At 39.0% G+C, this 22,464-nt stretch overlaps 1 protein-coding gene and 1 pseudogene across 4 annotated transcripts in view; both read right to left on the bottom strand.

Moving 5' to 3' along the window:
* The window catches only part of ENTPD1 (ectonucleoside triphosphate diphosphohydrolase 1), a 128,784-nt gene that overhangs the window by 77,387 nt on the left and 28,933 nt on the right, over positions 1-22,464 (bottom strand). The window contains exons 1-2 of one of the 4 annotated variants that reach the window (XM_053207299.1): positions 11,702-11,817; positions 5,887-6,001 (exon numbers count right to left, since the gene is read on the bottom strand). The exons of 1 other annotated variant lie outside the window; for it this stretch is intronic. Coding sequence is in view for 1 of the 3 variants with exons in the window: in XM_015083004.3 (XP_014938490.1) it covers positions 11,702-11,717 (16 nt within the window). In the remaining 2 variants the exon portion in view is untranslated. Of the gene's footprint in view, positions 1-5,886; positions 6,002-11,701; positions 11,859-12,209; positions 12,230-22,464 lie in introns of those variants that run through there. 2 more of the 4 variants (XM_053207300.1, XM_015083004.3) reach the window with 2 other exon arrangements.
* LOC113600243 (60S ribosomal protein L10a-like) lies at positions 7,422-11,695 on the bottom strand (annotated as a pseudogene).

Here is a 22,464-nt window from a genome sequence, read left to right as displayed (position 1 = left end):
TCATCTCTAACAGTGGGCTAGGATGAATCTCCCCCAACACTTCCTTCAATTCTTTTTAGAACAAGGTGAAAAATACACACATTCATTTGCACACACATACAAAAGCAATCTTTTTTTTTTTAAGGGTAAGGCCTTAGACTAAATAAATTTTACAGTAAAGTAGAAAGAACGATGAAGGAAAAGCTTGCCTCTAAAATAGATATGATGCAAGAACGAGAGAGAAATCTTTCCTTGTTTATTTTTTAGTTAGATACAAGAGGATGTTGCTATGAGAAGAGAACAGACTAAGATAAAAGATCATGGTAACCGAAAACACTGCAGCTGAATGAAAAGTTTATATTGGAGATAATTAAGGAAAATTGCATCAGTGATGTAGAGCATATTGTAGGAAAACACTCTCAGAATACAAAGAAAAACCAATGAAGGAAAGGAAAGAGAAAGAAAGAGATAGAGAAAGGTAGATGGTGTTCAGAGATTAGAGATCCAAATAATAGGTCCTGGAGGGAAAAAATGAACAAAGCAGGAACACTGATAGGAGTTATGCCAAGAGAAATCTTTCTTGCTCCTAAAGAAGTCTTGAATTTGGCAATCAAGGGGGTTTACCATATTCTAGGCAAAATCTGTGAAAGGAAGTCTGTACTCAGTTGTCTTGCTGTAAGAAGTATAAATGTCACAACTAGAGAACAGAAGAACATTAGGGCTGGAAAACAGCCGTCCTCAAACTTCTCAGCACCAGACACCTCAAGACAGTAGAAGAATATTTGCAAGTACAGGAGGGGATAAGATGTCTATATTTAGACAAATTGTCACCCTCTTACCACACTGATGCCCTTTCTAAAAAATTACTTTGTATGCTGACTAGAGCATTATGAAGAGAAACAAAATTAAGAACTCAAGGATGGGATTGAACGCATAATGAGAAAAGAACTATATTGAAACCAATTAAATCCATGGAGGGATGAGTATAATTATTAATATCCAAATAAAAAGGAAAAACCTATTAAATAAATGCCTAATATAGTTTTAGATACTGGAATTTATAATATTATGAAATTAAATAATTAAAATAAGAAAGGAAGACCAAGGGAAGCAAAAGCTCTTAAATTCTTACCTTTCATAACACAGCCACAATTACTCTTGTTTTTACTTTGATATTAAGATAAACTTAAGCTCAGGAATGTTTTTATTTTCATTTAATATATCCACAGACAAAAATAAAAATAAGATATCTGTTATCCACAGCTTTCTAGAAATATAAAAATAAATAAGCAAAAGTGCAGAGTCCATATAGCAAAAAGCATAATATGAGAAAACATTCAACACCAGGGAGAATAAAACAAGAATGGTACGTAAAATAAATGTGAACTAATATAAATTCCTCCATGAAAACTCCAGAGACTCAACTTGGATTTAAAAAGCCAGTGGTTCATGGGGTGCCTGGGTGGCTCAGTCAGTTAAACGTCCAACTTTGGCTCAGATCATGATCTCACAGTTTGTGAGTTTGAGCCCTGCGTCAGGCTCTGTGCACAGCTTGGAGCCTGCTTTGGATCCTATGCCTCATTCTCTCTCTGTCCCTCCCCCACTTGTGCTCACTCTCTCTCTCTCTCTCTCTCTCTCTCTCTCTGCCTCTCAAAAATAAATACATGTAAAAAAGTTTTTTTTAAAAAAGCCAATGGTTCATAAAGGATACACGGAGAATAAAATGAAAATTCCAGCTGGCTTCCTTGCAGAAATTGACAAGCTGATCCTAAAATTCATATGGAAATTCAAGGGACCCCAAAGAGTAAAAACAATCTTGAAAAAAAGAACTGACTCTGATTTTTAAACTTACTACAAAGTTATAGTAATCAAGACAGGGTGGAACTGACACAGAGATAGACATACAGATCAACAGAATAGAGCTGAGAGTCCTCACATTTACAGTCAATTGCTTTTCAACAAGGCTGCCAAGAAAATTCACTGGGGAAGAGAATAATCTTTCCAATAAATAGTGCTGGGACAACTGGATATTCACATGAAGTTGGGCCTCCACCTCATACCACATCCAAAAATTATTCAAAATGGATCAAAGACCTAAATGTGAGAGCTAAAACCAGAAAATCGTTCAAACAAAACATAAGTGCAAATGTTCATGACTATGGATTAGACAAAGGTTCCTACTCCAAAGAAGATCTACAAATACCCATTAAACACACAAACCGATGCTCAGAATCATTAGTCATCAAGGAAATGCAAATCAAAGCCACGAGATGCCACTTCACGCTCAATATGATGGCTATAATCAAAGATCAATAAAAAAATAAAAAGGGCTAGGTAAGGATGGAGAGAGACTGCAACCATCACACACTGCTGGTGGGAAAGTAAAATGATGCAGCTACTTTGGAAAACAGTCTGGCAGTTCCTCAAATGGTTAAGCATAGACATATGACCCACTTCTTGGTATATATCCAAGAGAAATTAAGAACATAGATCCACACAAAAACTAGTCCATGAATGCTCAGAGCAGCATTATTCATAATGATAAAAGGTAGACACACCTCAAATATCCACTAAGTGATGAATGGATAAAATGTGGTTTATCCATACAGTGGAATATATGATAGGAAATGTTCAGAAGAGGCAAAACTTTAGCAGAAAGGAGGCCGGTGTTTGCCAAAGGCTGTGGGGGGAAGAAACGGTATGTGGAGATGGAATGGAAGTGACTAATGGGTACAGAGTTTCTTTCTGGGGTGATAAAATGTTCCAAAATTGATTGTAGCGATGACTACACAATTCTGTGAACGTAGTAAAAAACACCGAAAAGTGGATGTTAAGTGGGTGAATTATGTGGTATGTGAATTATATCTCAAAATAATAGTAAGATCAACAACTATGAGTTCAAATCTCAACTTCAACACGGACCAATGGAGAGACTTTTGCTAACTCACTTCTTTAGTCTCTCGTTTGTAAGACAGGGACAGTAAACAGTACTGATCTCCAAAACTTGTTTGAGAACTGAGTTAACAGCTGTAACGTGACTAGAACAGCAGGTGGTCCGATACACACGGAACCTGTAGGTTAACTAACTAAAGTCACCACCACTTCCACGCATTAAAAACTTACTGTATTCGTTTCCTACAGCTGCCATAACAAATTACCACCAACTTGGTGGCTTAAAGCAAAATACACATTTACTCTCTCACAGTTTCACAGGTCCAAAGTCTGAAATCAGCTTCATTGGGCTGAAATCAGGGTGTTGGCAGAGCCGTTCTTCCTTTTCCATCTTCTAAACTCCATTCCATGCGTTCCTTGGCTAGTGGCCCTCTCCCCCACATTCAAAGCCAGAGGCACAGCATCTTGCTTCAGTGGTTACATTGCCTTCTGTGACAAATTCCCCACTCCCTCCCTCTTATAAGGATATTGGTTGCATTTAGGGCCCGCCTGGCTAATCCAGGATACTCTCCCTAGTTAAAGATCCTTAATTTAATCACATCTGTGAAGACTCTTTTTCAACAGGACATGCATGAATTCTAAAGATTAGGAGCTATAATCTTTGCAGCCTACCTCGGTTACTATATTGACCAAAAAAGAAGAAAAAGAAAGTAAATCTATGGGGAAAAGCTCTATTTCTATGAAAAAATCTATTTCTCAATTCACCAAAAGAAAGCAATAAAAAGAAAACATAGGGGCTCCTGGGTGACTCAGTCAGTGAAGCATCTGACTCGATTTTGGCTCAGGTCATGATCTCATGGTTCGTGGGATCGAGCCCCACAATGACAGCAGGCCCCACAATTGTGACAGGCTCCACAATGACAGCAGGATTCTCTCTCTCTCTCTCTCTCTCTCTCTCTCTCTGCCCCTCCCGTGCACTCTCTCTGTCTCTCCAAATAAATTAATTTAAAAAAATATTTAAAAGAAGACATTAAGCAAAAGATGGTACCAGCAACGTTTTTACATAGCTGAAATTAGAAAATATGAGTACTGTACTATTAATTTCTGTTAACTAACCCTGTTCACTGGAAACAAGGGTTGTTCAGGTCCTATCTACCCTGTCTTTTGAGCACAAAGCCTAAAAAATTATTTTACTGATGACGCATCACTTCAGATGTCTTTTTGTGCATGTGTCTGAGTCTTTATCCACTTAAGCGATACTGTTTTAGTTTTATGGTTCAGTGATTCTGACCCCACCTCTTAAATCCTGCCAAACAGTCCCACATCCTGGCTCTGGCCTCCTGGAACCTGCCATGGTTACATGAAACAGAGAGGCCGGGTAATTCTCACTCACAGCCACTGCATACTTCCTAGCCATACGAGGCTCAGCTGCTTCAGGTGTCACCTGAGAACTTCCTCTCACCTTCTTGTCTCTTTCCCAACACTGAATTACTCCTTCTCTGCATCTTCTTGACCTTCCCTCCGTACTCCCAACTTTTCATCATGCCCCTACTTTTCTAACAAGCCACAATAAAAATGACTCAGGTCGCATTTCCCCACCAGAACTGAAAATAATGGATATTGACTATCATTTCACATAGGAGAAAATTATGCTTGGGGAGGGGTTACCATATGATTGAAATGACTGGATAGATTTTTAAATACCCACTCTCATGTCTTAAAAACAGAATATATCTCCTTTATAAGCATTCACAAAAAATTCACTACATGCTTAAGTACAAAGAAACCTCAGAAATTATAAAGCCATATTCTCTATCCATTGTGAAATAAAATGAAATTTTAATTAAAATTAATAGTTTAAACAAAAATAACAATCACTTGGAACTTAAAAAATATATATTATTCTGGGTTAAAGAGACCATAAAAATGCAGTATCAAACTATTTTGAAAACCACAGCATCACTGATAAAAGTGTATTGGATCTATTTACAGCTATAAGTCTTTGTACAAAAAAAACACTAAGGGAAGACTCAGAAAAACTGTTGTGAATATGGCAGAAAAACTTGAATATCTTTATTTGATGAAGAGCTCACATAAATTAAATTGAAAACATAAAATCCAAATAAGTAATAAAAGGGCAAAGGATATAAACAGTATACAAAAGAAGAAGGACATTATGTTAAAAAACACTGAATTTACTGGTAATTAAAGAAATACTAATTCGGGGTGCCTGGGTGGCTCAGTAGGTTGAGCGTCCTACTCTTGATTTTGGCTCAGGTCACAATCTGACAGTTTCATGAGTTTGAGCCCGATGTTGGGCTCTGCATTGCCAGTGCAGAGCTTGCTTGGGACTCTCTCTCTCTGCCCCTCCCCTGCTCATGCTCTCTCTCTCTCAAAATTAATAACAAAATTAAAAAAACACAAATTAAAACAACATAAAAGTAGATAAGATTATTTTTTAAAAAAACACCAAAGCTGTCAGGGATGCAACAAAACAGGAGTTGCTTGTGGAAGCATGAAATGTCCACCCTTACAGAAAGCAACTTGGCAACAGTAATAAAGAAGTTTAAAAACTATTTACAAGTTTTAATCTGGTATTTCTACTTCTGGGACTCTATCTATCCTAGCATGCAACCCTACGTATGGAAAAACTTTATGCATAAAGACGTTTATTGGAAATGGTAACAACCTAAATGTTCAATAACAGGAGAATTATTAAATTATAGGACCATAAAAATTGTGATAACAGAGCAAGGCTAAGATAGAAATGTTCGTGCTTCACTGCTATGCTAAAATCCAGGCTTTAAAACTGTATGTACAGCCTAACAATCATAATGCCATCTCATAATTTTTCAAGATCCTAGCCAAGAAAATGCAAAAAGAGAAACAACACAGGCATAGTAAAAGGAACTGCAAGGAAATACACCAAGATATTGTCGGGAATGATTGTTTTTCTTTTCTCCCCTAATCTATATTTTCATGTTTTCTTTAACAGGCATGTGCCATATTACTTACACTCTCACGGTCATAAAGAATTGTCCACATCCCTTCTATGAATCAAAAGGAAACACTTCTTTATGAAGGACATGTAGTGCCATTGTTCCTGGGTCTCTAAAGTCATGTTGATATTCTAGCACAAACACAACAGGATGGAAGCATGTTACACAAACTCTCCTCTGCCTTCTTTTCTCCAACAGCTTCTTTTTTCCTCATAATTCCCTCAATTTTCCAAACTAAAGAAATTCCACTGGTCCTCTCTGCACCCACTTCCCCCCTTTGCACCTAGAATCATTCCCACCTCACTTCTGCAGAGTGGGTACAATGCCCCAGGCACACTATTCCCAGTCTCAGAGCCCTGAGTCCCTGCTGCCCCTACTCCATGGTACTCCAAACATCCAGGAAAGGGTTCTAGAGACAATACTTCTTCAGTACTTCTCAGGTTGGAGGCAGGGAATAAAAGCAGGGAGACTTGGAGCCATGGAGAAAAAGTGGGAGATATTTAGAAACTCTTCACAGGGCCTTTTTAGTAATAATAGTTTGTGTGCGATAAATTCAGACTTCTTTCTTGTATGGCAAATTAGAGGTTAGCTTCCTGTTCTAGGCCATGTATTGAATAAACGAATAAACCCTTCATTTATTGAAGAAACAAATGGCCCCTGGCTGAATGAATGAACGAACGAATGAATGAATGACATTTCCCATGATCCTGCAATGACATAGGTAATCTGTGACTGAAAGTCTCCTCTGGCAAAGGAAACAAAAACAAAATCAAACTATTGATATTACACCAAAATAAAAAGCTTTTGTACAACAAAGGAAACCATCAAGAAAACAAAAAGGCAACCTACTGAATGGGAGAAGATGTTTGCAAATGACACATCTGACAAGGGGTTAATATCCAAAATATATAAAGAATTTATACAACTCAACACCAAAACAAACAAACAAACAAACAAAATAATCCAATTGAAAAATGGACAGGAGACATGAATAGACATTTTTTCAAGAAAGACATACAGATTGCCAACAGATACATGAAAAGATGCTCAACATCACTCATCATCAGAGAAATGCAAATCACACCACAATGAGATATCACCTCACACCTATCAGATTAGCTAAAATCAAAAACATATGAAATAATAAGTGTTGGTGAGGATGTGGAGAAAAATGAATCCTCATGCACTGTTGGTGGGAATGCAAGCTGGTGCAGCCACTGTGGAAAACAGTATGGAGCTTCCTCAAAAAATAAAAATAGAACTACCATATCATCTAGTAATTCCACTACTGGGTATTTACCCAAGGAAAATGAAAACACTAATTTTAAAAGTATGTGCACCAGGGACACCTGGGAGGCTCACTCAGTTGAGTGTCCAACTCTTGATTTTGGCTCAGGTCATAATCTCAAGGTTCGTGAGTTTGAGCCCAGCATTGTGCTCCATGCTGACAGTGCAGAGCCTACTAGGGATTCTCCCTCTCCCTCTCTCTGCCCTTCCCTCTCTCCCTTTCCTTCTCCCTCTCTCTCTCAAAAATAAATAAACTTTAAAAAAATATATATGCACCCTTATGTTTATTGCAGCATTATTTACAAGATCCAAGATATGGAAGCAACCCAAGCATCCATCAATAGATGAATGAATAAAGAAGAGATGGTTGGGGTACCTGGCTGGCTCAGTCAGTGGAACACACAACCCTTGATCTCAGGGTTGTGAGTTCAAGACCCATGTTGGGCATGGAGCTTACTTAAAAAAATGAAATAAAGAAAGAAGAGGCATTATATATATTCAAGGAATATTAATCAGCCATAAAAAGAATAAAGACTGAGATCTTGCCATTTGCAACAACATAGATGGATCTAGAGGGTATAATGCTAAGCGAAATAAGTCAGTCAGAGAAAAACAAATACCATAGGATTTCATTCGTGTGGATTTTAAGAAACAAAACAAACAAAGAGGGAAAAACAAAAATAGACTCTTAAATTCAGAGAACAAACTGGTAGCTGCCAGAGCGGGGGATGAACTAGGTAAAGGGGATTAAGAGTACATTTATCATCATGAGCACCAAGTAATGTATAGAATTGTTGAATCAATAAAACTAATATAACTAATATAAACTAATATAACTCCACATGTTAATTACACTTGAATAAAATAAATGTCCCCTCTTCCTATACTATCTCTGGGCCCTTGGCCAAGTGACTTCCCTCCTCAGCTATGAGATGCAGAAACCAATATCACAGGTTTGTTGTGAAGATTCTATGACACAATGCATATAAAAATTACAGTGCCTGGTACATAGTAATCAATGTTAGCTCTTATTATTAACACTTCACAGAGTCTGGTTTCAGTTAGAGTTGGTTGTATATATGTCTGTCTTCCTTCACTAGACTGTGAGCAAACTGTTTATATCTCACCCATCTGGCATGGGGACTTACAAATGGTAGACACACAATAATATTTGTCAAATTGCTTTGAAGGTATGCCAGGAAGAGGAAAGGGAGGGTGCTGGAAACAAGTTTAACGTACTTTATGATTTTACTCAGGGCCAACCTCTGCAGTGTATGTTTTTCTTCTATTACCAGAACACATTGTCTCGGACTATAAGGTTGCTATTAAATGGGGCTGGGGAGGCACTATTTCTGGAACCAGATGCTCTGTTCAGAGATAGTGAGGTTGTGCTATGAGGCATCTGAAATCTCTAGTTTGGCCCCTGGCTGAATGGGGAGTGGGGGCTAAAGTTCTGCCAGAGCTGGACAGGCCAACCTGGGTACCCTGGCATGGGGCCACATCAGCTCTGATGATCAGCCTCCTAGAAGGAATGCATCTTGTTTCTCGGCGTATTCACTTAGGGGGGTATCTTAATAGAGTGAATAAAAGAGCGGTATGTACCAGCGGGAACTCTACTGAAAACTCATAGGTCCCCTTTTATTTCTCATTTATTTTTTTATTTACTTACTTATTTTGGCAGCACTAGGGTTTATTAAACTGTGCCTTAGTACAGGTACTGGGGCTTGCCCATGGTATTCTTGAAATATCAAAGCTAGGAGGTTCTGCCAATTCTTCTCGAGCAATGACACCAGGAAATTGACAGCTAAGTCGATGTTGTTCACAAGCTCATCATCTGTCGTCTTCATGTGGCCAACTTCACTTCATCTACTTTGACCACCATGTTCTCATTGTAGGCCAGCAAGGAAGGGAACTTACCAGGCTTAGTCAGGCCTGGACCCAGGATTTGTGGGATCTGCTTGCTCAGAGATTCTGAAGCAAAAAAGGCATTATACTTCTTGGCCAGCTTCTTGACTAAGTTTTTATTCTTGTTGAGTTTCTTCAATGCCTCAATGTCCATGTGGGGAATAACCATAGCCTTGGCCTCATTACAGTGCTGCTGGTCCCCTAAAACACATACAGAGAACGTGGGGCAGGGAGTGGATGTAAGCCTGACGTTGCCCAAGAAGAATTTGTCCTTCAGAGGGTTATAGTTCTTCAAGCTGACCTGCAGCTCCACCATCTCCCCAAACTCCTGGTGCTTGGGCTGGCTGGTTCCTGGGCAGGACTTCCCGCACCGCCTCATACAGGGTGTCACGGGAGACTTTGTTGCTCATGGTGCCACGCACCACAATAATCAGAAAAGAGTCATAGGGTCCCCTTTTAAACTAGCCTTCTGATTCTTGGATAAACATCAGCTAAAAAAATAATACTTAGTTTGCTAAATATTTGTTGAGTTCCTATTATGTGTTAAACATTGTACTAGACACTGCCAATCCAAAGGTGAATAAAGAAATTATAATCAGGGTAAGGGGGAGGAAATGCAGAGGACAGCAATGTGGATGAGTATCATGAGCACCAGCTTAGGCGTAAGCAGTGGAGGTGTAGAAACATCCAAGTCAGGGGTTATTCTAAGGCTCAAGGGAAGGAGAAGGCATGAAGTGGCAGTTGGTAACCAAGATAAAGCTTGAAAGAATGATTGCAACAGCTCACATTTACTGAACACATACTCTATACGTCAGATCCTATTCTAAGAATTTTGCATAAATTCCTCAATTAGTCTTTATAATAACGCTATGAGGTAGATATTATTATTCTCTTCATTTTATAGATGAAGAAACCAAGGCACTCAGTTAGTAAATGGTGGAGCTGGGATTCAAATCTAGGCAGTGGGGCTCCAGACTGAAGGGGAAGGAGAAGGCCAGATAGGCCTTCAAGGCAGAAGCAAGTGCCATGTAACAGTCTGAGAGGGCGGAAAGGAACAAGGTCACTTGGGGAACTGAAAGTGGCTGGGGGTGGGGACCGAAGTTCAGAGATGACTGGGCTCACTCTGCAGGTTAGAAGGGAAACCAGAGGGAGGGTATTTCTGGTCTGGACTTGGAAAAACTAGCTGTGTGATTACTGTCACATAACCCCTCCTGGTCCCACTCTCTTCCTTTTGTAAAAGGGTAAAACTAACAATACCTGGGGTCTATCATAGAGAATGGCCATGAGCACCAAGTGAGAAAATGTATGTGAATTGATAGCAAAGCACAGATTCCTTCTCAGACTTGAGATTTCATCAGTATCATTTCTCCCAGTAGCTCAAAGCTCTGCAGACTCCGAATCAACCACATGTGGCCGTAGTAGCCAGAGCCTTCAGGAGGTGTAACAGTGAGAGTATAGAAAAAAAGCCTATAGACCCTGAGTCCAACGACCTGTATCTTAATTCACCATTCACTAACAGTGTGATCCCAAGGCAAGCAACACTCTCATTATATCACCACCATGTGGAAAATGGGAATGATAATGATAGCACTCACCTCTTAAGTTGATGTGAGGAATAAATAATACAGGTAATGTGTTTAGAATAGCTCCCGGCGCAGAGTAAAGACTTAGTAAACGTTAATAGCTTTTATCACTATCATTAAGAACCCGTTGACTACTCATCCCATTGCTCTGCATTCTATGTGATAAAAACGTGTGGGGCTATCAGAAATTAGAGATGAAGAAGAAGGTTTGCAACCCTACACAACCACACTGCTGTGGAGACTCTCCCTGACTCCCATGGGCTGGCAAGCAGCTGGCTCTCCATCGTGGCAGAAAATGCCCAAAAGAGGTAAAAGACAGAGAGCGCACACCATCTGTGCAAACTAGGCTGCTCTTACAGTTTTTAGACAAAATCTAAATATAGTCACCCAGATATGCCTTGCTTTTTTAAGATAAAACTGTTCACCCCTCCACCCCTTCACTCCACCCCCACCCAGACACACACCATACATATACACACATCCCAAGAAGCGGTTCGTCTTTTTTAAGACATACTGTGAGGTCCTGTTGTGACAGCCTCTTGCCACATTAACTTCTCTATCTAACTCCTGGCAGAGAACCCTTGGCTAATTTAACAACAGGAAAGCACGCAGGAAACTTGAGAACAAAACAAATCTCCTACACACAGAGCCCAGCATCTTCAAGCAAACTCGCTGAGGTACAGACCCGAAGCAAGATGACTCTGGACTATAAATGAGGCAGCTGCTTCTTAAAACCGCAAAGGGATGGAAGGAGTCATTTGCCGCTAAAACACTAGAGCTGAATGCAAATTGATCATGAATATTCATGAGCCCCTCCAGCTTACTCAAGAGCCACCCTTCACTAAAACCCCGGGGCTTTGCTTCCTAAAAAGTTTCCCAAAGTTCTTTCTCTGCCTCCTCTCTGAAGGAGAGGGTGGGAAAGTTCATTTGGGGATTTATGCCTCTTGCTCTTTCAAGTACTTGCTTTTGGTCTGGGTTTTTGGGGTTTTTTTCCTTCTTTTTTTTTTTTTCTTTGGTTTGTTCTTAAGGATTCAGATCAAATCAATTTGCTCTTACCCTTTCTATCTTCCATAATTGGCAGCTTTTGTTTTCTTCCTCTTTGCTCTTTATTTTTTTCAGCTTCTGCTTGCTGTGGTCGGTCTCAGTGAGAGAGGTACTCAAGGAACCGAGATATAATAGACCCTCGGGCTTGTGGGAGGGGCTAAATTAGCCGGCCCCGTTTCGGAAGGAACCTCAAACCCTATGTCTCTTTCATTGACTGGAAAGAATAGATTGGCTGAGTCCCGCTGCTCATTTCCCTAAAGCACACGAAGATTTGACCGGGTTGGGGTTGTCATTTTTCGTATTCTTAAAGCTATGTATGTTCAAGTATCTCGCTCTCCCTCTCATTTTGTTACAGAAATCCATTTTTTTCTCTCGAGAAATGTTATCTTGGCTGCAAGCAAAAAAGCTATTTACTTATTGCAGTTTTGAAGCCAGATAACTAGAAGCTTGTTACCTGATACCCACTAGAAAAACTAGAAGAACTCAAGAACAGTTCTTCCTGCCCCATAAAGCTGATTACCTCTGGTCGGCTGAAGAGCAATCCCTTTTCCAGGCTCATTAGACCACAAGAGCAACAGTCCTGTCACGGATGGATGCTGTGGCTGGAAAAGTCACTGTGGCAGGAGAAGCCACATTATTGGTGGGAAGGCAGAGGAGGCTGGGAACCGCTATCCAGCTGTACTGATGCAAGTCGTCCACCTTTTCCAAACTTTAACGTCCCACCTCCGAAGTCTTCGCAGCATGAACTGCCACACCCAGGCTTTGCCAAGATGAGTCAAATGCAGATAAGAGGCTGACCAAAACATTTTCAAATTGTGTATTTATGTTATTTTGAAATCAGGACAAGACCTAATTCCCCCAGAGGAAGGTAAGTACTCAAGGCCCAAGCTCGCTCCTTGGGCAAATTCTCCCTCCACATGGCTGTCACAAACCTTAGCATTTTAGGTCTGAAAACAGATCACAGACATCTAGTCTAACCAAGGTTAGAGAGGAGGAAAAGTTATGCCATCTGCTCATGTTCACACAAAGAGAGAAAGCAGGGAGGGGTCTCTCTTTTTTGCTACCATGCTCCCCAGCACGTAATAAAGTTGCTCTACAGAGTAGGCTGTCGATAAATGTTTGATAGATGGTTGAATTAACGAATAAATAACAAAGCAGAGAGCAGATAGGATTTTCTGATTCCTACTTCATGCTTTTTCTACGTTGCCTCTCTAGCATGAGAATTTGTGTCTAAATGCAATTATACCATAAGACATTTTTCTTCATATAAACTACTAAATTAGTGACCACTATAGAGTTTTACTTCTTTTTCTTTAAAGATTTTATTTAAATTCAAGTTACTTAACATCTAGTATAGTACTGGTTTCAGAAGTAGAATTTAGTGATTCATTACTTACATATAACACCCAGTGCTCATCACAAGTGCCCTCCTTAACACCCATCCCCCATTTAGCCCATCCCCCAACCCACCTCCCCTCCAGCAAACTCAGTTTGTTCTCTATAGTTAAGAGTCTTATGGTTTGCCCCCTTCTGTTTTTATCTTTTTTTAATTTTTCCTTCTCTTCCTCCATATTCATCTGTTTTGCTTAAATTCTACATATGAGTGAAATCATGGTATTTATCTTTATCTGGCTGACTTATTTCACTTAGCAAGATACACTCTAGTTCCATCCATGTTGTTGCAAATGGCAAGATTTCATTCCTTTTGATGGCTGGGTAATATTCCATTGTGTATATATATACCACATCTTCTTTATCCATTCATCAGTTGATGAACATTTGGGCTCTCTCCATAATTTAGCTATTGTTGATAGTGCTGCTATAAACATTGGGGTGCATGGGTCCCTTCAAATCAGTATTTTTGTATCCTTTAGGTAAATACCTAGTAGTGTGATTGTTGGATCATAGAGTAGTTCTATTTTTAACTTTTTGAGGAAACTCCATACTGTTTTCCAAAGTGGCTGCACCAGTTTGCATTCCCACAAACAGTGCTAGAGGGTTCCCCTTATTCTGCATCCTCATCAACATCTGTTGTTTCCTGAGTTGTCCGTTTTAGCCATTCTGACAGGTGTGAGGTGGTACCTCATTGGTTTTGATCTATATTTCCCTGATGATGAGTGATGTTGAGCATCTTTTCATGTGTCAGCCATTTATATATCTTCTTTGGAGAAATGTCTTTTCATGTCTTCTGCCCATTTTTTCGCTGGATCATTTCTTTTTGGGGTGTTAAGTTTGGTAAGTTCTTTATAGATTTTGGATACTAGCCCCTTATCGGATATGTCATTTGCAAATATCTTCTCTCATTCCGTAGGTTGCCCTTTAGTTTTGTTGATTATTTCCTTCACTGTGCAGAAGCTTTTTATCTTGATGAGGTCCCAATAGTTCATTTTTGCTTTTGTTTTCCTTGCCTCTGGAGATGTGTTTAGTAAAAAGTTGCTACAGCCAAAGTCAAAGAGGTTGCTGCCTGTGTTCTCGAGGATTTTGATGGTTTCCTGTCTCACATTTAGGACTTTCCTCCATTTTGAATGCATTTTATTTTATTTTTTTAAATATGAAATTTATTGTCAAGTTGGCTTCCATACAACACCCAGGGCTCATCCCAACAGGTGCCCTCCTCAATGCCCATCACCCACTTTCCCCTCCCTCCCACCGCCCATCAACCCTCAGTTTATTCTCAGTTTTTAAGAGTCTCTTATGGTTTGCCTCCCTCCCTCTCTAACTTTTTTTTCCCCCTTCTCCTCCCCCACGGTCTTCTGTTAAGTTTCTCAGGATCCACATAAGAGTGAAAACATATGGTATCTCTCTTTCTCTGTATGACTTATTTCACTTAGCATAACACTCTCCAGTTTCATCCACGTTGCTAGAAAAGGCCATATTTCATTCCTTCTCATTGCCAAGTAGTATTCCACTGAATCTGTTTTTGTGTATGGTTAAGAAAGTGGTCCAGTTTCATTCTTCCGCATGTCACTGTCCAGTTTTCCCAACACCATTTGTTAAAGAGACTGTCTTTTTTTCATTGAGTATTTCTTCCTGATTTGTCAAAGACTAGTTGATCATATAGTTGTGGGTCCATTTCTGGGTTCTTTCTTTGTTTCATTGACCAACGTGTCTGTTTTTGTGCCAGTACCACACTGTCTTGATGATTACAGCTTTGTAATACAGCTTGAAGTCTGGAATTGTGATGCCTCCCGCTTTGTTTTTCTTTGGCTATTTGAAGTCTTTTCTGGCTCCATACAAATTTTAGAATTGTTTGTTCTATCTCTGTGAAAAATGCTGGTGTTATTTTGATATGGATTGCATTGAATGTGTAGATTGATTTGGGCAGTGTGAACATTTTAGCAATATTTGTTCTAATTCATGAGCATGGAATGTTTTTCTATTTCTTTGTGCCTTCTTCAGTTTCTTTCATAAGTGTTCTATAGTTTTCAGAGTACAGATCTTTTACCTCTTTGGTTAAGTTTATTCCTAGGTATCTTATGACTTTTGAGGCAATTTTAAATGGGATTGATTCATTGATTTCTTTTTCTGCTGCTTCATTATTGGTGTATAGAAATACCACATATTTCTGAACATTGATTTTATATCTTGTGACTTTGCTGAATTCATGTATCAGTTCTGGCAATTTTTTGGTGGAGTCTTTCAGGTTTTCCACATAGAGTATCATGTCATCTGTGAAGAGTGAAAGTTTGGCTTTTTCCTTGCCAATTTGGATGCCTTTTATTTCTTTTTATTGTCTAATTGCTAAGGCTAGGACTTCCAGTACTATGTTGAACAACAGTGATGAGAGCAGGCATTCCTGCTGTGTTCCTGACCTTAGGGGGAAAGCTCTCAGTTTTTCTCCATTGAGAATATTAGCTGTGGGTCTTTTGTATATGACCTTTATGATATTAAAGTCTGTTCCTTCTATCCCTACTTTGCTATATTTATCAAATGCTTTTTCTTCATCTACTGAGAGGATCATATGGTTCTTATGCTCTCTTTTACTAATGTGATATATCACGTTGATTGATTTGTGAATATTGAACCACCCCTACAGCCCAGGAATAAATCCCACTTGATTGTGGTGAATAATTCTTTTAATGTACCGTTGGATTCGATTTGCTAGTACCTTGAGAATTTTGGCATCTATGTTCATCAGGATATTGGCCTGTAATTCTCCTTTTTATTAAGGTCTTTGTCTGGTTTTGGAATCAAGGTAATGTTGGCCTTATAGAATGAATCTGGAAGTCTTCCTTCTGTTTCTATTTTTTGGAATCGTTTCAGAAGAATAGGTATTAATTCTTCTTTAGATGTTTGATAGAATTCCCCTGGGAAGCCATCCAGCCCCAGACTTGTTTGTTGGGAGATTTTTGATTACTAATTCAATTTCTTTGCTGGTTATGAGTCTGTTCAAATTTTCTATTTCTTCCTGTTTTAGTTTTGTTTCAGGTAGTTTATATGTTTCTAGGCATTTATCCATTTCTTCCAGATTGCCAAATTTGTTCGCATATAATTGCTCATAATATGAGCATTATAATTGTATTTCTCTGGTGTTGGTTGTGATCCTCCTCTTTCATTCACGATTCTATTTATTTGGGTCCTCTCTCTCTCTCTCTGATGGTTAATAAGTCTGGCCAGGGGGTTATCAATTTTGTTAATCTTTCAAAGAACCACCTCCTAGTTTCATTGGTCTGTTCTGTTTTTTTAGTTTCAATATCATTTATTTTTGCTCTAATATTTATTATTTCCCTTCTTCTGCTAGTTTTGGGCTTTATTTGCTGTTCTTATTCCAGCTCCTTTAGGTGTAAGGTTAAGTTGTATATTTGAGACTTTTCTTGCTTCTTGAGAAGGATCTGGTATTGCTATATACTTCCCTCTTATAACCACCTTTGCTGCATCCCAGAGGTTTTGGACTGTTGTGTTTTCACTTTTTCATCCATGTATTTTGTAATTTCTTCTTTAATTTCCTGGTTAACCCCTTCATTCTTTAGTAGGATATTCTTTAGCCTCCATGTATTTGTGGCCTTTCCGAATTTTTTCTTGTGGTTGACTTCAAGTTTCATAACATTGTTGTCTGAAAATATGCATGGTATGATCTCAATCCTTTTGTACTTGTTGAGGCCTGATTTCTGCACCAGTATGTGATCTATTCTAGGGAATGTTCCATATGCACTCAAAAAGAAATGTGTATTCTGCTGCTTTGGGGTGAAATGCTCTGAATATATCTGTTAAGTCCATCTGGTCCAGTGTGGCATTCAAAGACACTGTTTCCTTGTTGATCTTCTGCTTAGATGATTTGTTCATTGTTGTAAATGGAGTGTTAAAGTTCCCTATTATGATGGTATCATTATCAATGAGTTTCTTTAAGTTTGTTCTTAATTGATTTATATATTTGGCTTCTTCAAGTTGGGGGCATAAATATTTATAATTGTTAAATCTTGTTGGATAGACCCCTTTGTTATGATATAGCGTCCTTCTTCATCTCTTGCTATAGTCTTTGGCTTAAACTCTAGTTTGTCTGATAAAAGTATGGCTACTCCAGCTTTCTTTTGATGTCCATCCCCTCACTTTCAATCTGGAGGTGTCTTTGAGTCTAAAATGAGTCTCTTGTAAGCAACATATTGATGGGCCTTGTTTTTTTTTTTTTTTTTATCCATTATGATACCCTATGTCTTTTGATTGGGGCATTTAGTCCATTTACATTCAGGGTACTATGAATTTAGTGCCATTGTATTTCCTGTAAAGTCACGGTTGTTGTAGATTGCCTCTGTTCCTTTCCATTCTTTGTTGCTTTTGGTCTCTCCTGATTAAAGGGTACTCTTTAATAATTCTTGCAGAGCTGGTTTAGTGTTCACAAATTCCTTTAGTTTTTGCTTGTCTTGGAAACTCTTTATCTCTCCTTCTATTCTGAATGACAGTCTTGCTGGATAAAGTATTCTTGGCTGCATATTTTCCCCATTTAGCATATTGAATATGTCATGCCAATCCCTTCTGGCCTACCAAGTTTCTGTAAACAGGTCTGCTGCAACTCTTATCTGTCTGCCCTTATAGGTTAAGGATCTTTTGTCCCTAGCTGCTTTCAGAATTCTCTTTTTATCTTTGTATTTTGCAAGTTTCACTCTGATATGTCTTGGTGTTGACCTGTTTTTGTTGATCTTAAGGGGAGTTCTCTGTGCCTCTTGGACTTGAGTGCCTATTTTCTTCCCCAGATTAGGGAGGTTGTCAGCTATACTTTGTTCGAATAAACCTGCTCCCTTTTCCTGCTCTTCTTCTGGGACTCCTATGATATGGATATTATTGTGCTTTATAGAATCACTGAGTTCCCTAAGTCTATATTCATGATCTAATAGTTTTCCCCCCTCTTCTTTTCAGCTGCATTATTTTCATAATTTTGTCTTCTATGTCATCTATTCATTCCTCTGCTTCTTTCATCCTTGTGATTACATCCAGTCAGTTTTGCATCTCAGTTATAGTATTTTTTATTTCTGCCTGACTAGTTTTTAGGTCTTTAATCTCTGCAGCAAGTGGTTTCCTGGTGACTTCTAGCTCTTTTTTTTTTAAAGCCCAGCTAGTATTCTTATGACTATTGTTCTAAATTCTTGTTCAGATATATTGCTTATATCTGTTTTGAACAAATCTCTGGCTGTGGTTTCTTCTTGATCTTTCTTTTGGGGAGAATTCCTCTGTCTTGTCATTTTGTCCAGGTCTCTGTCTTTTGCATGTTATGAAAGCTTGTTATGTTTCCTGCTCCTGAAAGTAATACTATATTAAGAAGGGGTCATACACTGTCCAGAGCCTGACACTTCAAGAAGTGTTTCTGGTGTATGCTGTGTGCACTCTGCTGTTGTGATTTGGCTGCACTTTCCCCCAGGTCAGTCCTCTGCAGAGTTCCTCCTTGCTTGCACTGGGAAGTGTTTGGACCTTTAACTAGGTGTGCTTTGATTTGTTAAAATAAGCCTTCCAGGTTCTCTATCTCAAATTATGCAGATTGTTATTTTAATCTGCAGATCAATTTCCTAGGTGTTCAAAATGATTTGATGCTGATCTAGCTGTGTTTGAGGGACAAGGCAAGCCCAGGGTCCCCCTACTACTCCACCATCTGAACTCCTCCCTCCAGATTGTTTTTGACTCTATATAGAAAATAAATTCTCCATGATACTTTAATAAAGGCAAGGGCTGCCTTTCCAGTTCAGGCATCTCTGTTACTTTGCACATTGCCTGGCACATAGTATGTGCTCAATAAATGTTTCATTTTTAATAAATCTGATTCTGTCCAACAAAACTCTTCTTTTATCTTACTAATGGTCCCTAGTTACATGATTTTGCATTTATATTAACTAATTATGCTAAATGAAAAATCCAATGGATGCCTTCCAGAGCCAGTTTAGACTCCATCTCTACCAGGGAATATTGGTTTGATATTTGTCTTATATGATAAAATTATTTTTAAGAAAGATAATGAGATATTTGTATAAATCAACAATTTTTATAATGGGTTTAATGATTGTTTGGTATCACTGTTTTGAAGAAAGATTTGAAAAACAGCATGTCCCCAAACATCCTGTGAACTATAGAATGGAAAACAGACCATCAAAGCTAGAAGGAGAAGGGAATGATCAAGTGGAAGATCAGAGTGGGTGAGGGGTTAGGTGGGAAAAACAAACAAACACCGAACATGTCAAGGAGAGCTCCACATTGGGCACTGTGGCAATAGTCCTCTATTTCAAACAAAAATAAAATCAAAGCAACTCCTATCTGTTCTACTTGGACATCACATTGTTGAGTAAAAGTCATTTTGACAAATGACTCATTTCTTTGTTAATGTCATCACAGAGAGAGAAACTATCAGGAGTAAAATACTCAACTTCTAGTTCAACCAGAAGAGAGAAAAATCTCATTATGTTAACTAGCTCTTCACAAAAATGTGAAGTTCATCCAAATTCAATATGCCGTAATAGAACCATGATTTTAGCCCCCAACTCATATTATGTGAACCTTTGACTAAATGTCAAATGCTTCTTATGGTAACATGTTCTGTTAAAACATACAGCAGTTAAAACATACTGTCTGGTGGTCACACCCTCCTTGGCATATGAAAACACTATATAGTTCAGTGTTATTCATCCAAGAATAATTACAAAACAGATGGGATTTGTGTGTGTCTGTCCAAAGGCCTGAGAATTTATCTTAAAAACTAAATCTGAATTAAAAAATTGTTATAATTGCTCATGGTCGTGTTACTTGTAATGAGAGGTAGAAAGTAAAAACTGCACTCAGAGACGGAGTTGTTAGGAAGAAGTGAAGATATTTCTCTTTCTTTTAATGATAAAGTGATCTTTGATGAATTCTCAAAATGATTGAAGTTTCATTTTTTTCCTTATCTTCAATCTCTCTCACTGAACTGCCCACATGATCTTTCTGAGGTATAAACCTGATAATGACATTCCCAGGCTTAAAAAGTCCTAGTCTCCTTATCATCCATAAGGCAAAATTCAAGTTCTTATCATGGAATATATAAGGTGCCCCTCTACCTCTCTAGACTCATTTCCTGCCATAGATCCCTGTACTCCAAAACCAAATCATAATTCCAAACCCACTGTCCTTTCAGGACTCTGCATTTACATAAGTTGTACTCATGCAAGACACCCACCTCTCCCAAAGTTTAACCTTCTACTTCCTCAGTCACTCCCTCTGTTTAGAATGCTCTTTCCCCTCTCGCTCATGGGTCCTCCTACATATACCTCATGACTTAGTTTAAGTATCTAGTCTTCTGTGGGGCTTTCCCTGACCCCTCTACTGTCCCTCCCCCAAACACAGCACTGACCCACAGAAGAGATGCCACGCATATTATCATGATGTTTTATGATTTCACTTATAGCTCAGGCCACAAAACTTGGAGTCACATTGAATCCTCTTTCCTTACATTCCAAGTCAGATCCTTCAGCAAATTCTGTGAGTTCCATTTTCAAAATATATCTAGCACCTGACTCCTTATCATCTCCACTGCTACCACACTGGCCTTAGCCACATCACCTCTCACCTGGTTTACTGTGATAGCCTTCTCACTGGTCTGCCAGATTCTGCTTTGAAGCCTGTTCAGTCCAATAACAGCCCAGCACTAGTGATTCAGTTAAAACAAAAGATTATTCCTCATTCCTCTGCTCAAAACCCTCCAATGGCTCCCACCTATGCCAAGCAAACCTAAAGTCCTTCAGATAGCCTACAAGGCCCTCCCTAGCCTGCTCCCCATCACCTCTTTCTTTCCCACTACTTTCCTCTTCTTGCTCCCTCTGTTCCAGCCTCATATTCTTTGCACCTGCTGTTCCTTCTGTCTGGAATGCTATTCTCCCAAATATCCACACAACTCCTTCCCTCATTCCCTATAGGTCTTTACTAAATATTACCTTCTGCCTCAGCACAAGATTGTGATGTCTAAATACTATTTTCCACTACAATGAACGAAATTCTTTGGGAAAATGGCTGACTCCAAGCCTAAGGTGGGAAGTATATGAGATTGGAATATTTTGTCATATCAGAAAGCAAAGGTACTATCTAAAACTACTAGGGTTGTGTCAAAGGGACTCAGGAACCAACTTCAAGTGGCTCCTACTAGCCAAAGTAGTAAAACTTTGAACAGCAATAAGAATGGAAACACATCAGATATGTTGATACCTATGTGTTCATAATGATAATCTAAAGGAATCATTGTTCATCTTTGGAACCAATTCATTATTCAGAAAACAAATAAAAGGAGGAAATACCAACAGTCAATATGCTTTGCTGCACAAACTGTACCACACAACAACCAAATAACTGATGAGGGAAAGTTTCTCCTTAAAGTATTCCAGATAATGAAAGAATCAAATTGATAGCATTAGAGTATCATCATTATATAAACATCTAAGTGATGAAGCTAGGTAATAATCATCAATGACTGCTGACATCACAAAAGGAGGTATAAACATTCATTGAAGGCCTCCTGAAGGAAGAGCACACAGCACCTTCTGAAGTAGTCTTGCCAAAAAATTGAAGCCTCTCAATTTAAATACCAGTTTACAGGAAATATAGGGCACAGAAAACCATGTAAGAAGACACTTCAGGAAAACAATCAGTATAATTTAACCTTGAGGAAATACTACAAAACAATTCAATTCCTTTAACAAATAAATTGCGGTGAGGAGCGGGGGGTGGGGCGCCTGGGTGGCTCAGTTGGTTAAGCGACCGACTTCGGCCCAGGTCACGATCTCGCAGTTTGTGAGTTCGAGCCCCGCGTCGGGCTCTGTGCTGACAGCTCAGAGCCTGGAGCCTACTTCAGATTCTACATCGCCCCCTCTCTCTACCCCTCCCCTGCTCATGCTCTGTGTCTCTCTTTCTCTCAATAATAAATAAATGTTAAGAAAATTAAAAAATAAAAATAAATTGCAGTAAAGTCAAAAGAGGATGAGGAACCTACAGAATAAAAGAGATTTAAACGATATACTAACCCAAATGTACTATCTGGACCTTGAAATTCTGATTTAAACCAATTAATTTTTTTTAATTTTTTTAACGTTTTTATTTATTTTTGAGAGAGAGAGAGACAGAGCATGAACGGGGGAGGGTCAGAGAGAGGGAGACACAGAATCCGAAACAGACTCCAGGCTCTGAGCTGTCAGCACAGAGCCTGACGCGGGGCTCGAACTCACGGACCGCGAGATCGTGACCTGAGCCGAAGTCGTCTGCTTAACCGACTGAGCCACCCAGTCGCCCCTGATTTAAACCAATTTAAAAGAAACTCCAAGATAACTGAAGAAATT

The sequence above is a fragment of the Acinonyx jubatus genome, chromosome D2 (genome assembly GCF_027475565.1).
Source record: "Acinonyx jubatus isolate Ajub_Pintada_27869175 chromosome D2, VMU_Ajub_asm_v1.0, whole genome shotgun sequence".
NCBI classification, from domain to species: Eukaryota; Metazoa; Chordata; class Mammalia; order Carnivora; family Felidae; genus Acinonyx; species Acinonyx jubatus.
Note: the sequence above shows the minus strand (reverse complement) of the source record. Positions and strands in the feature narration are given on the sequence as shown.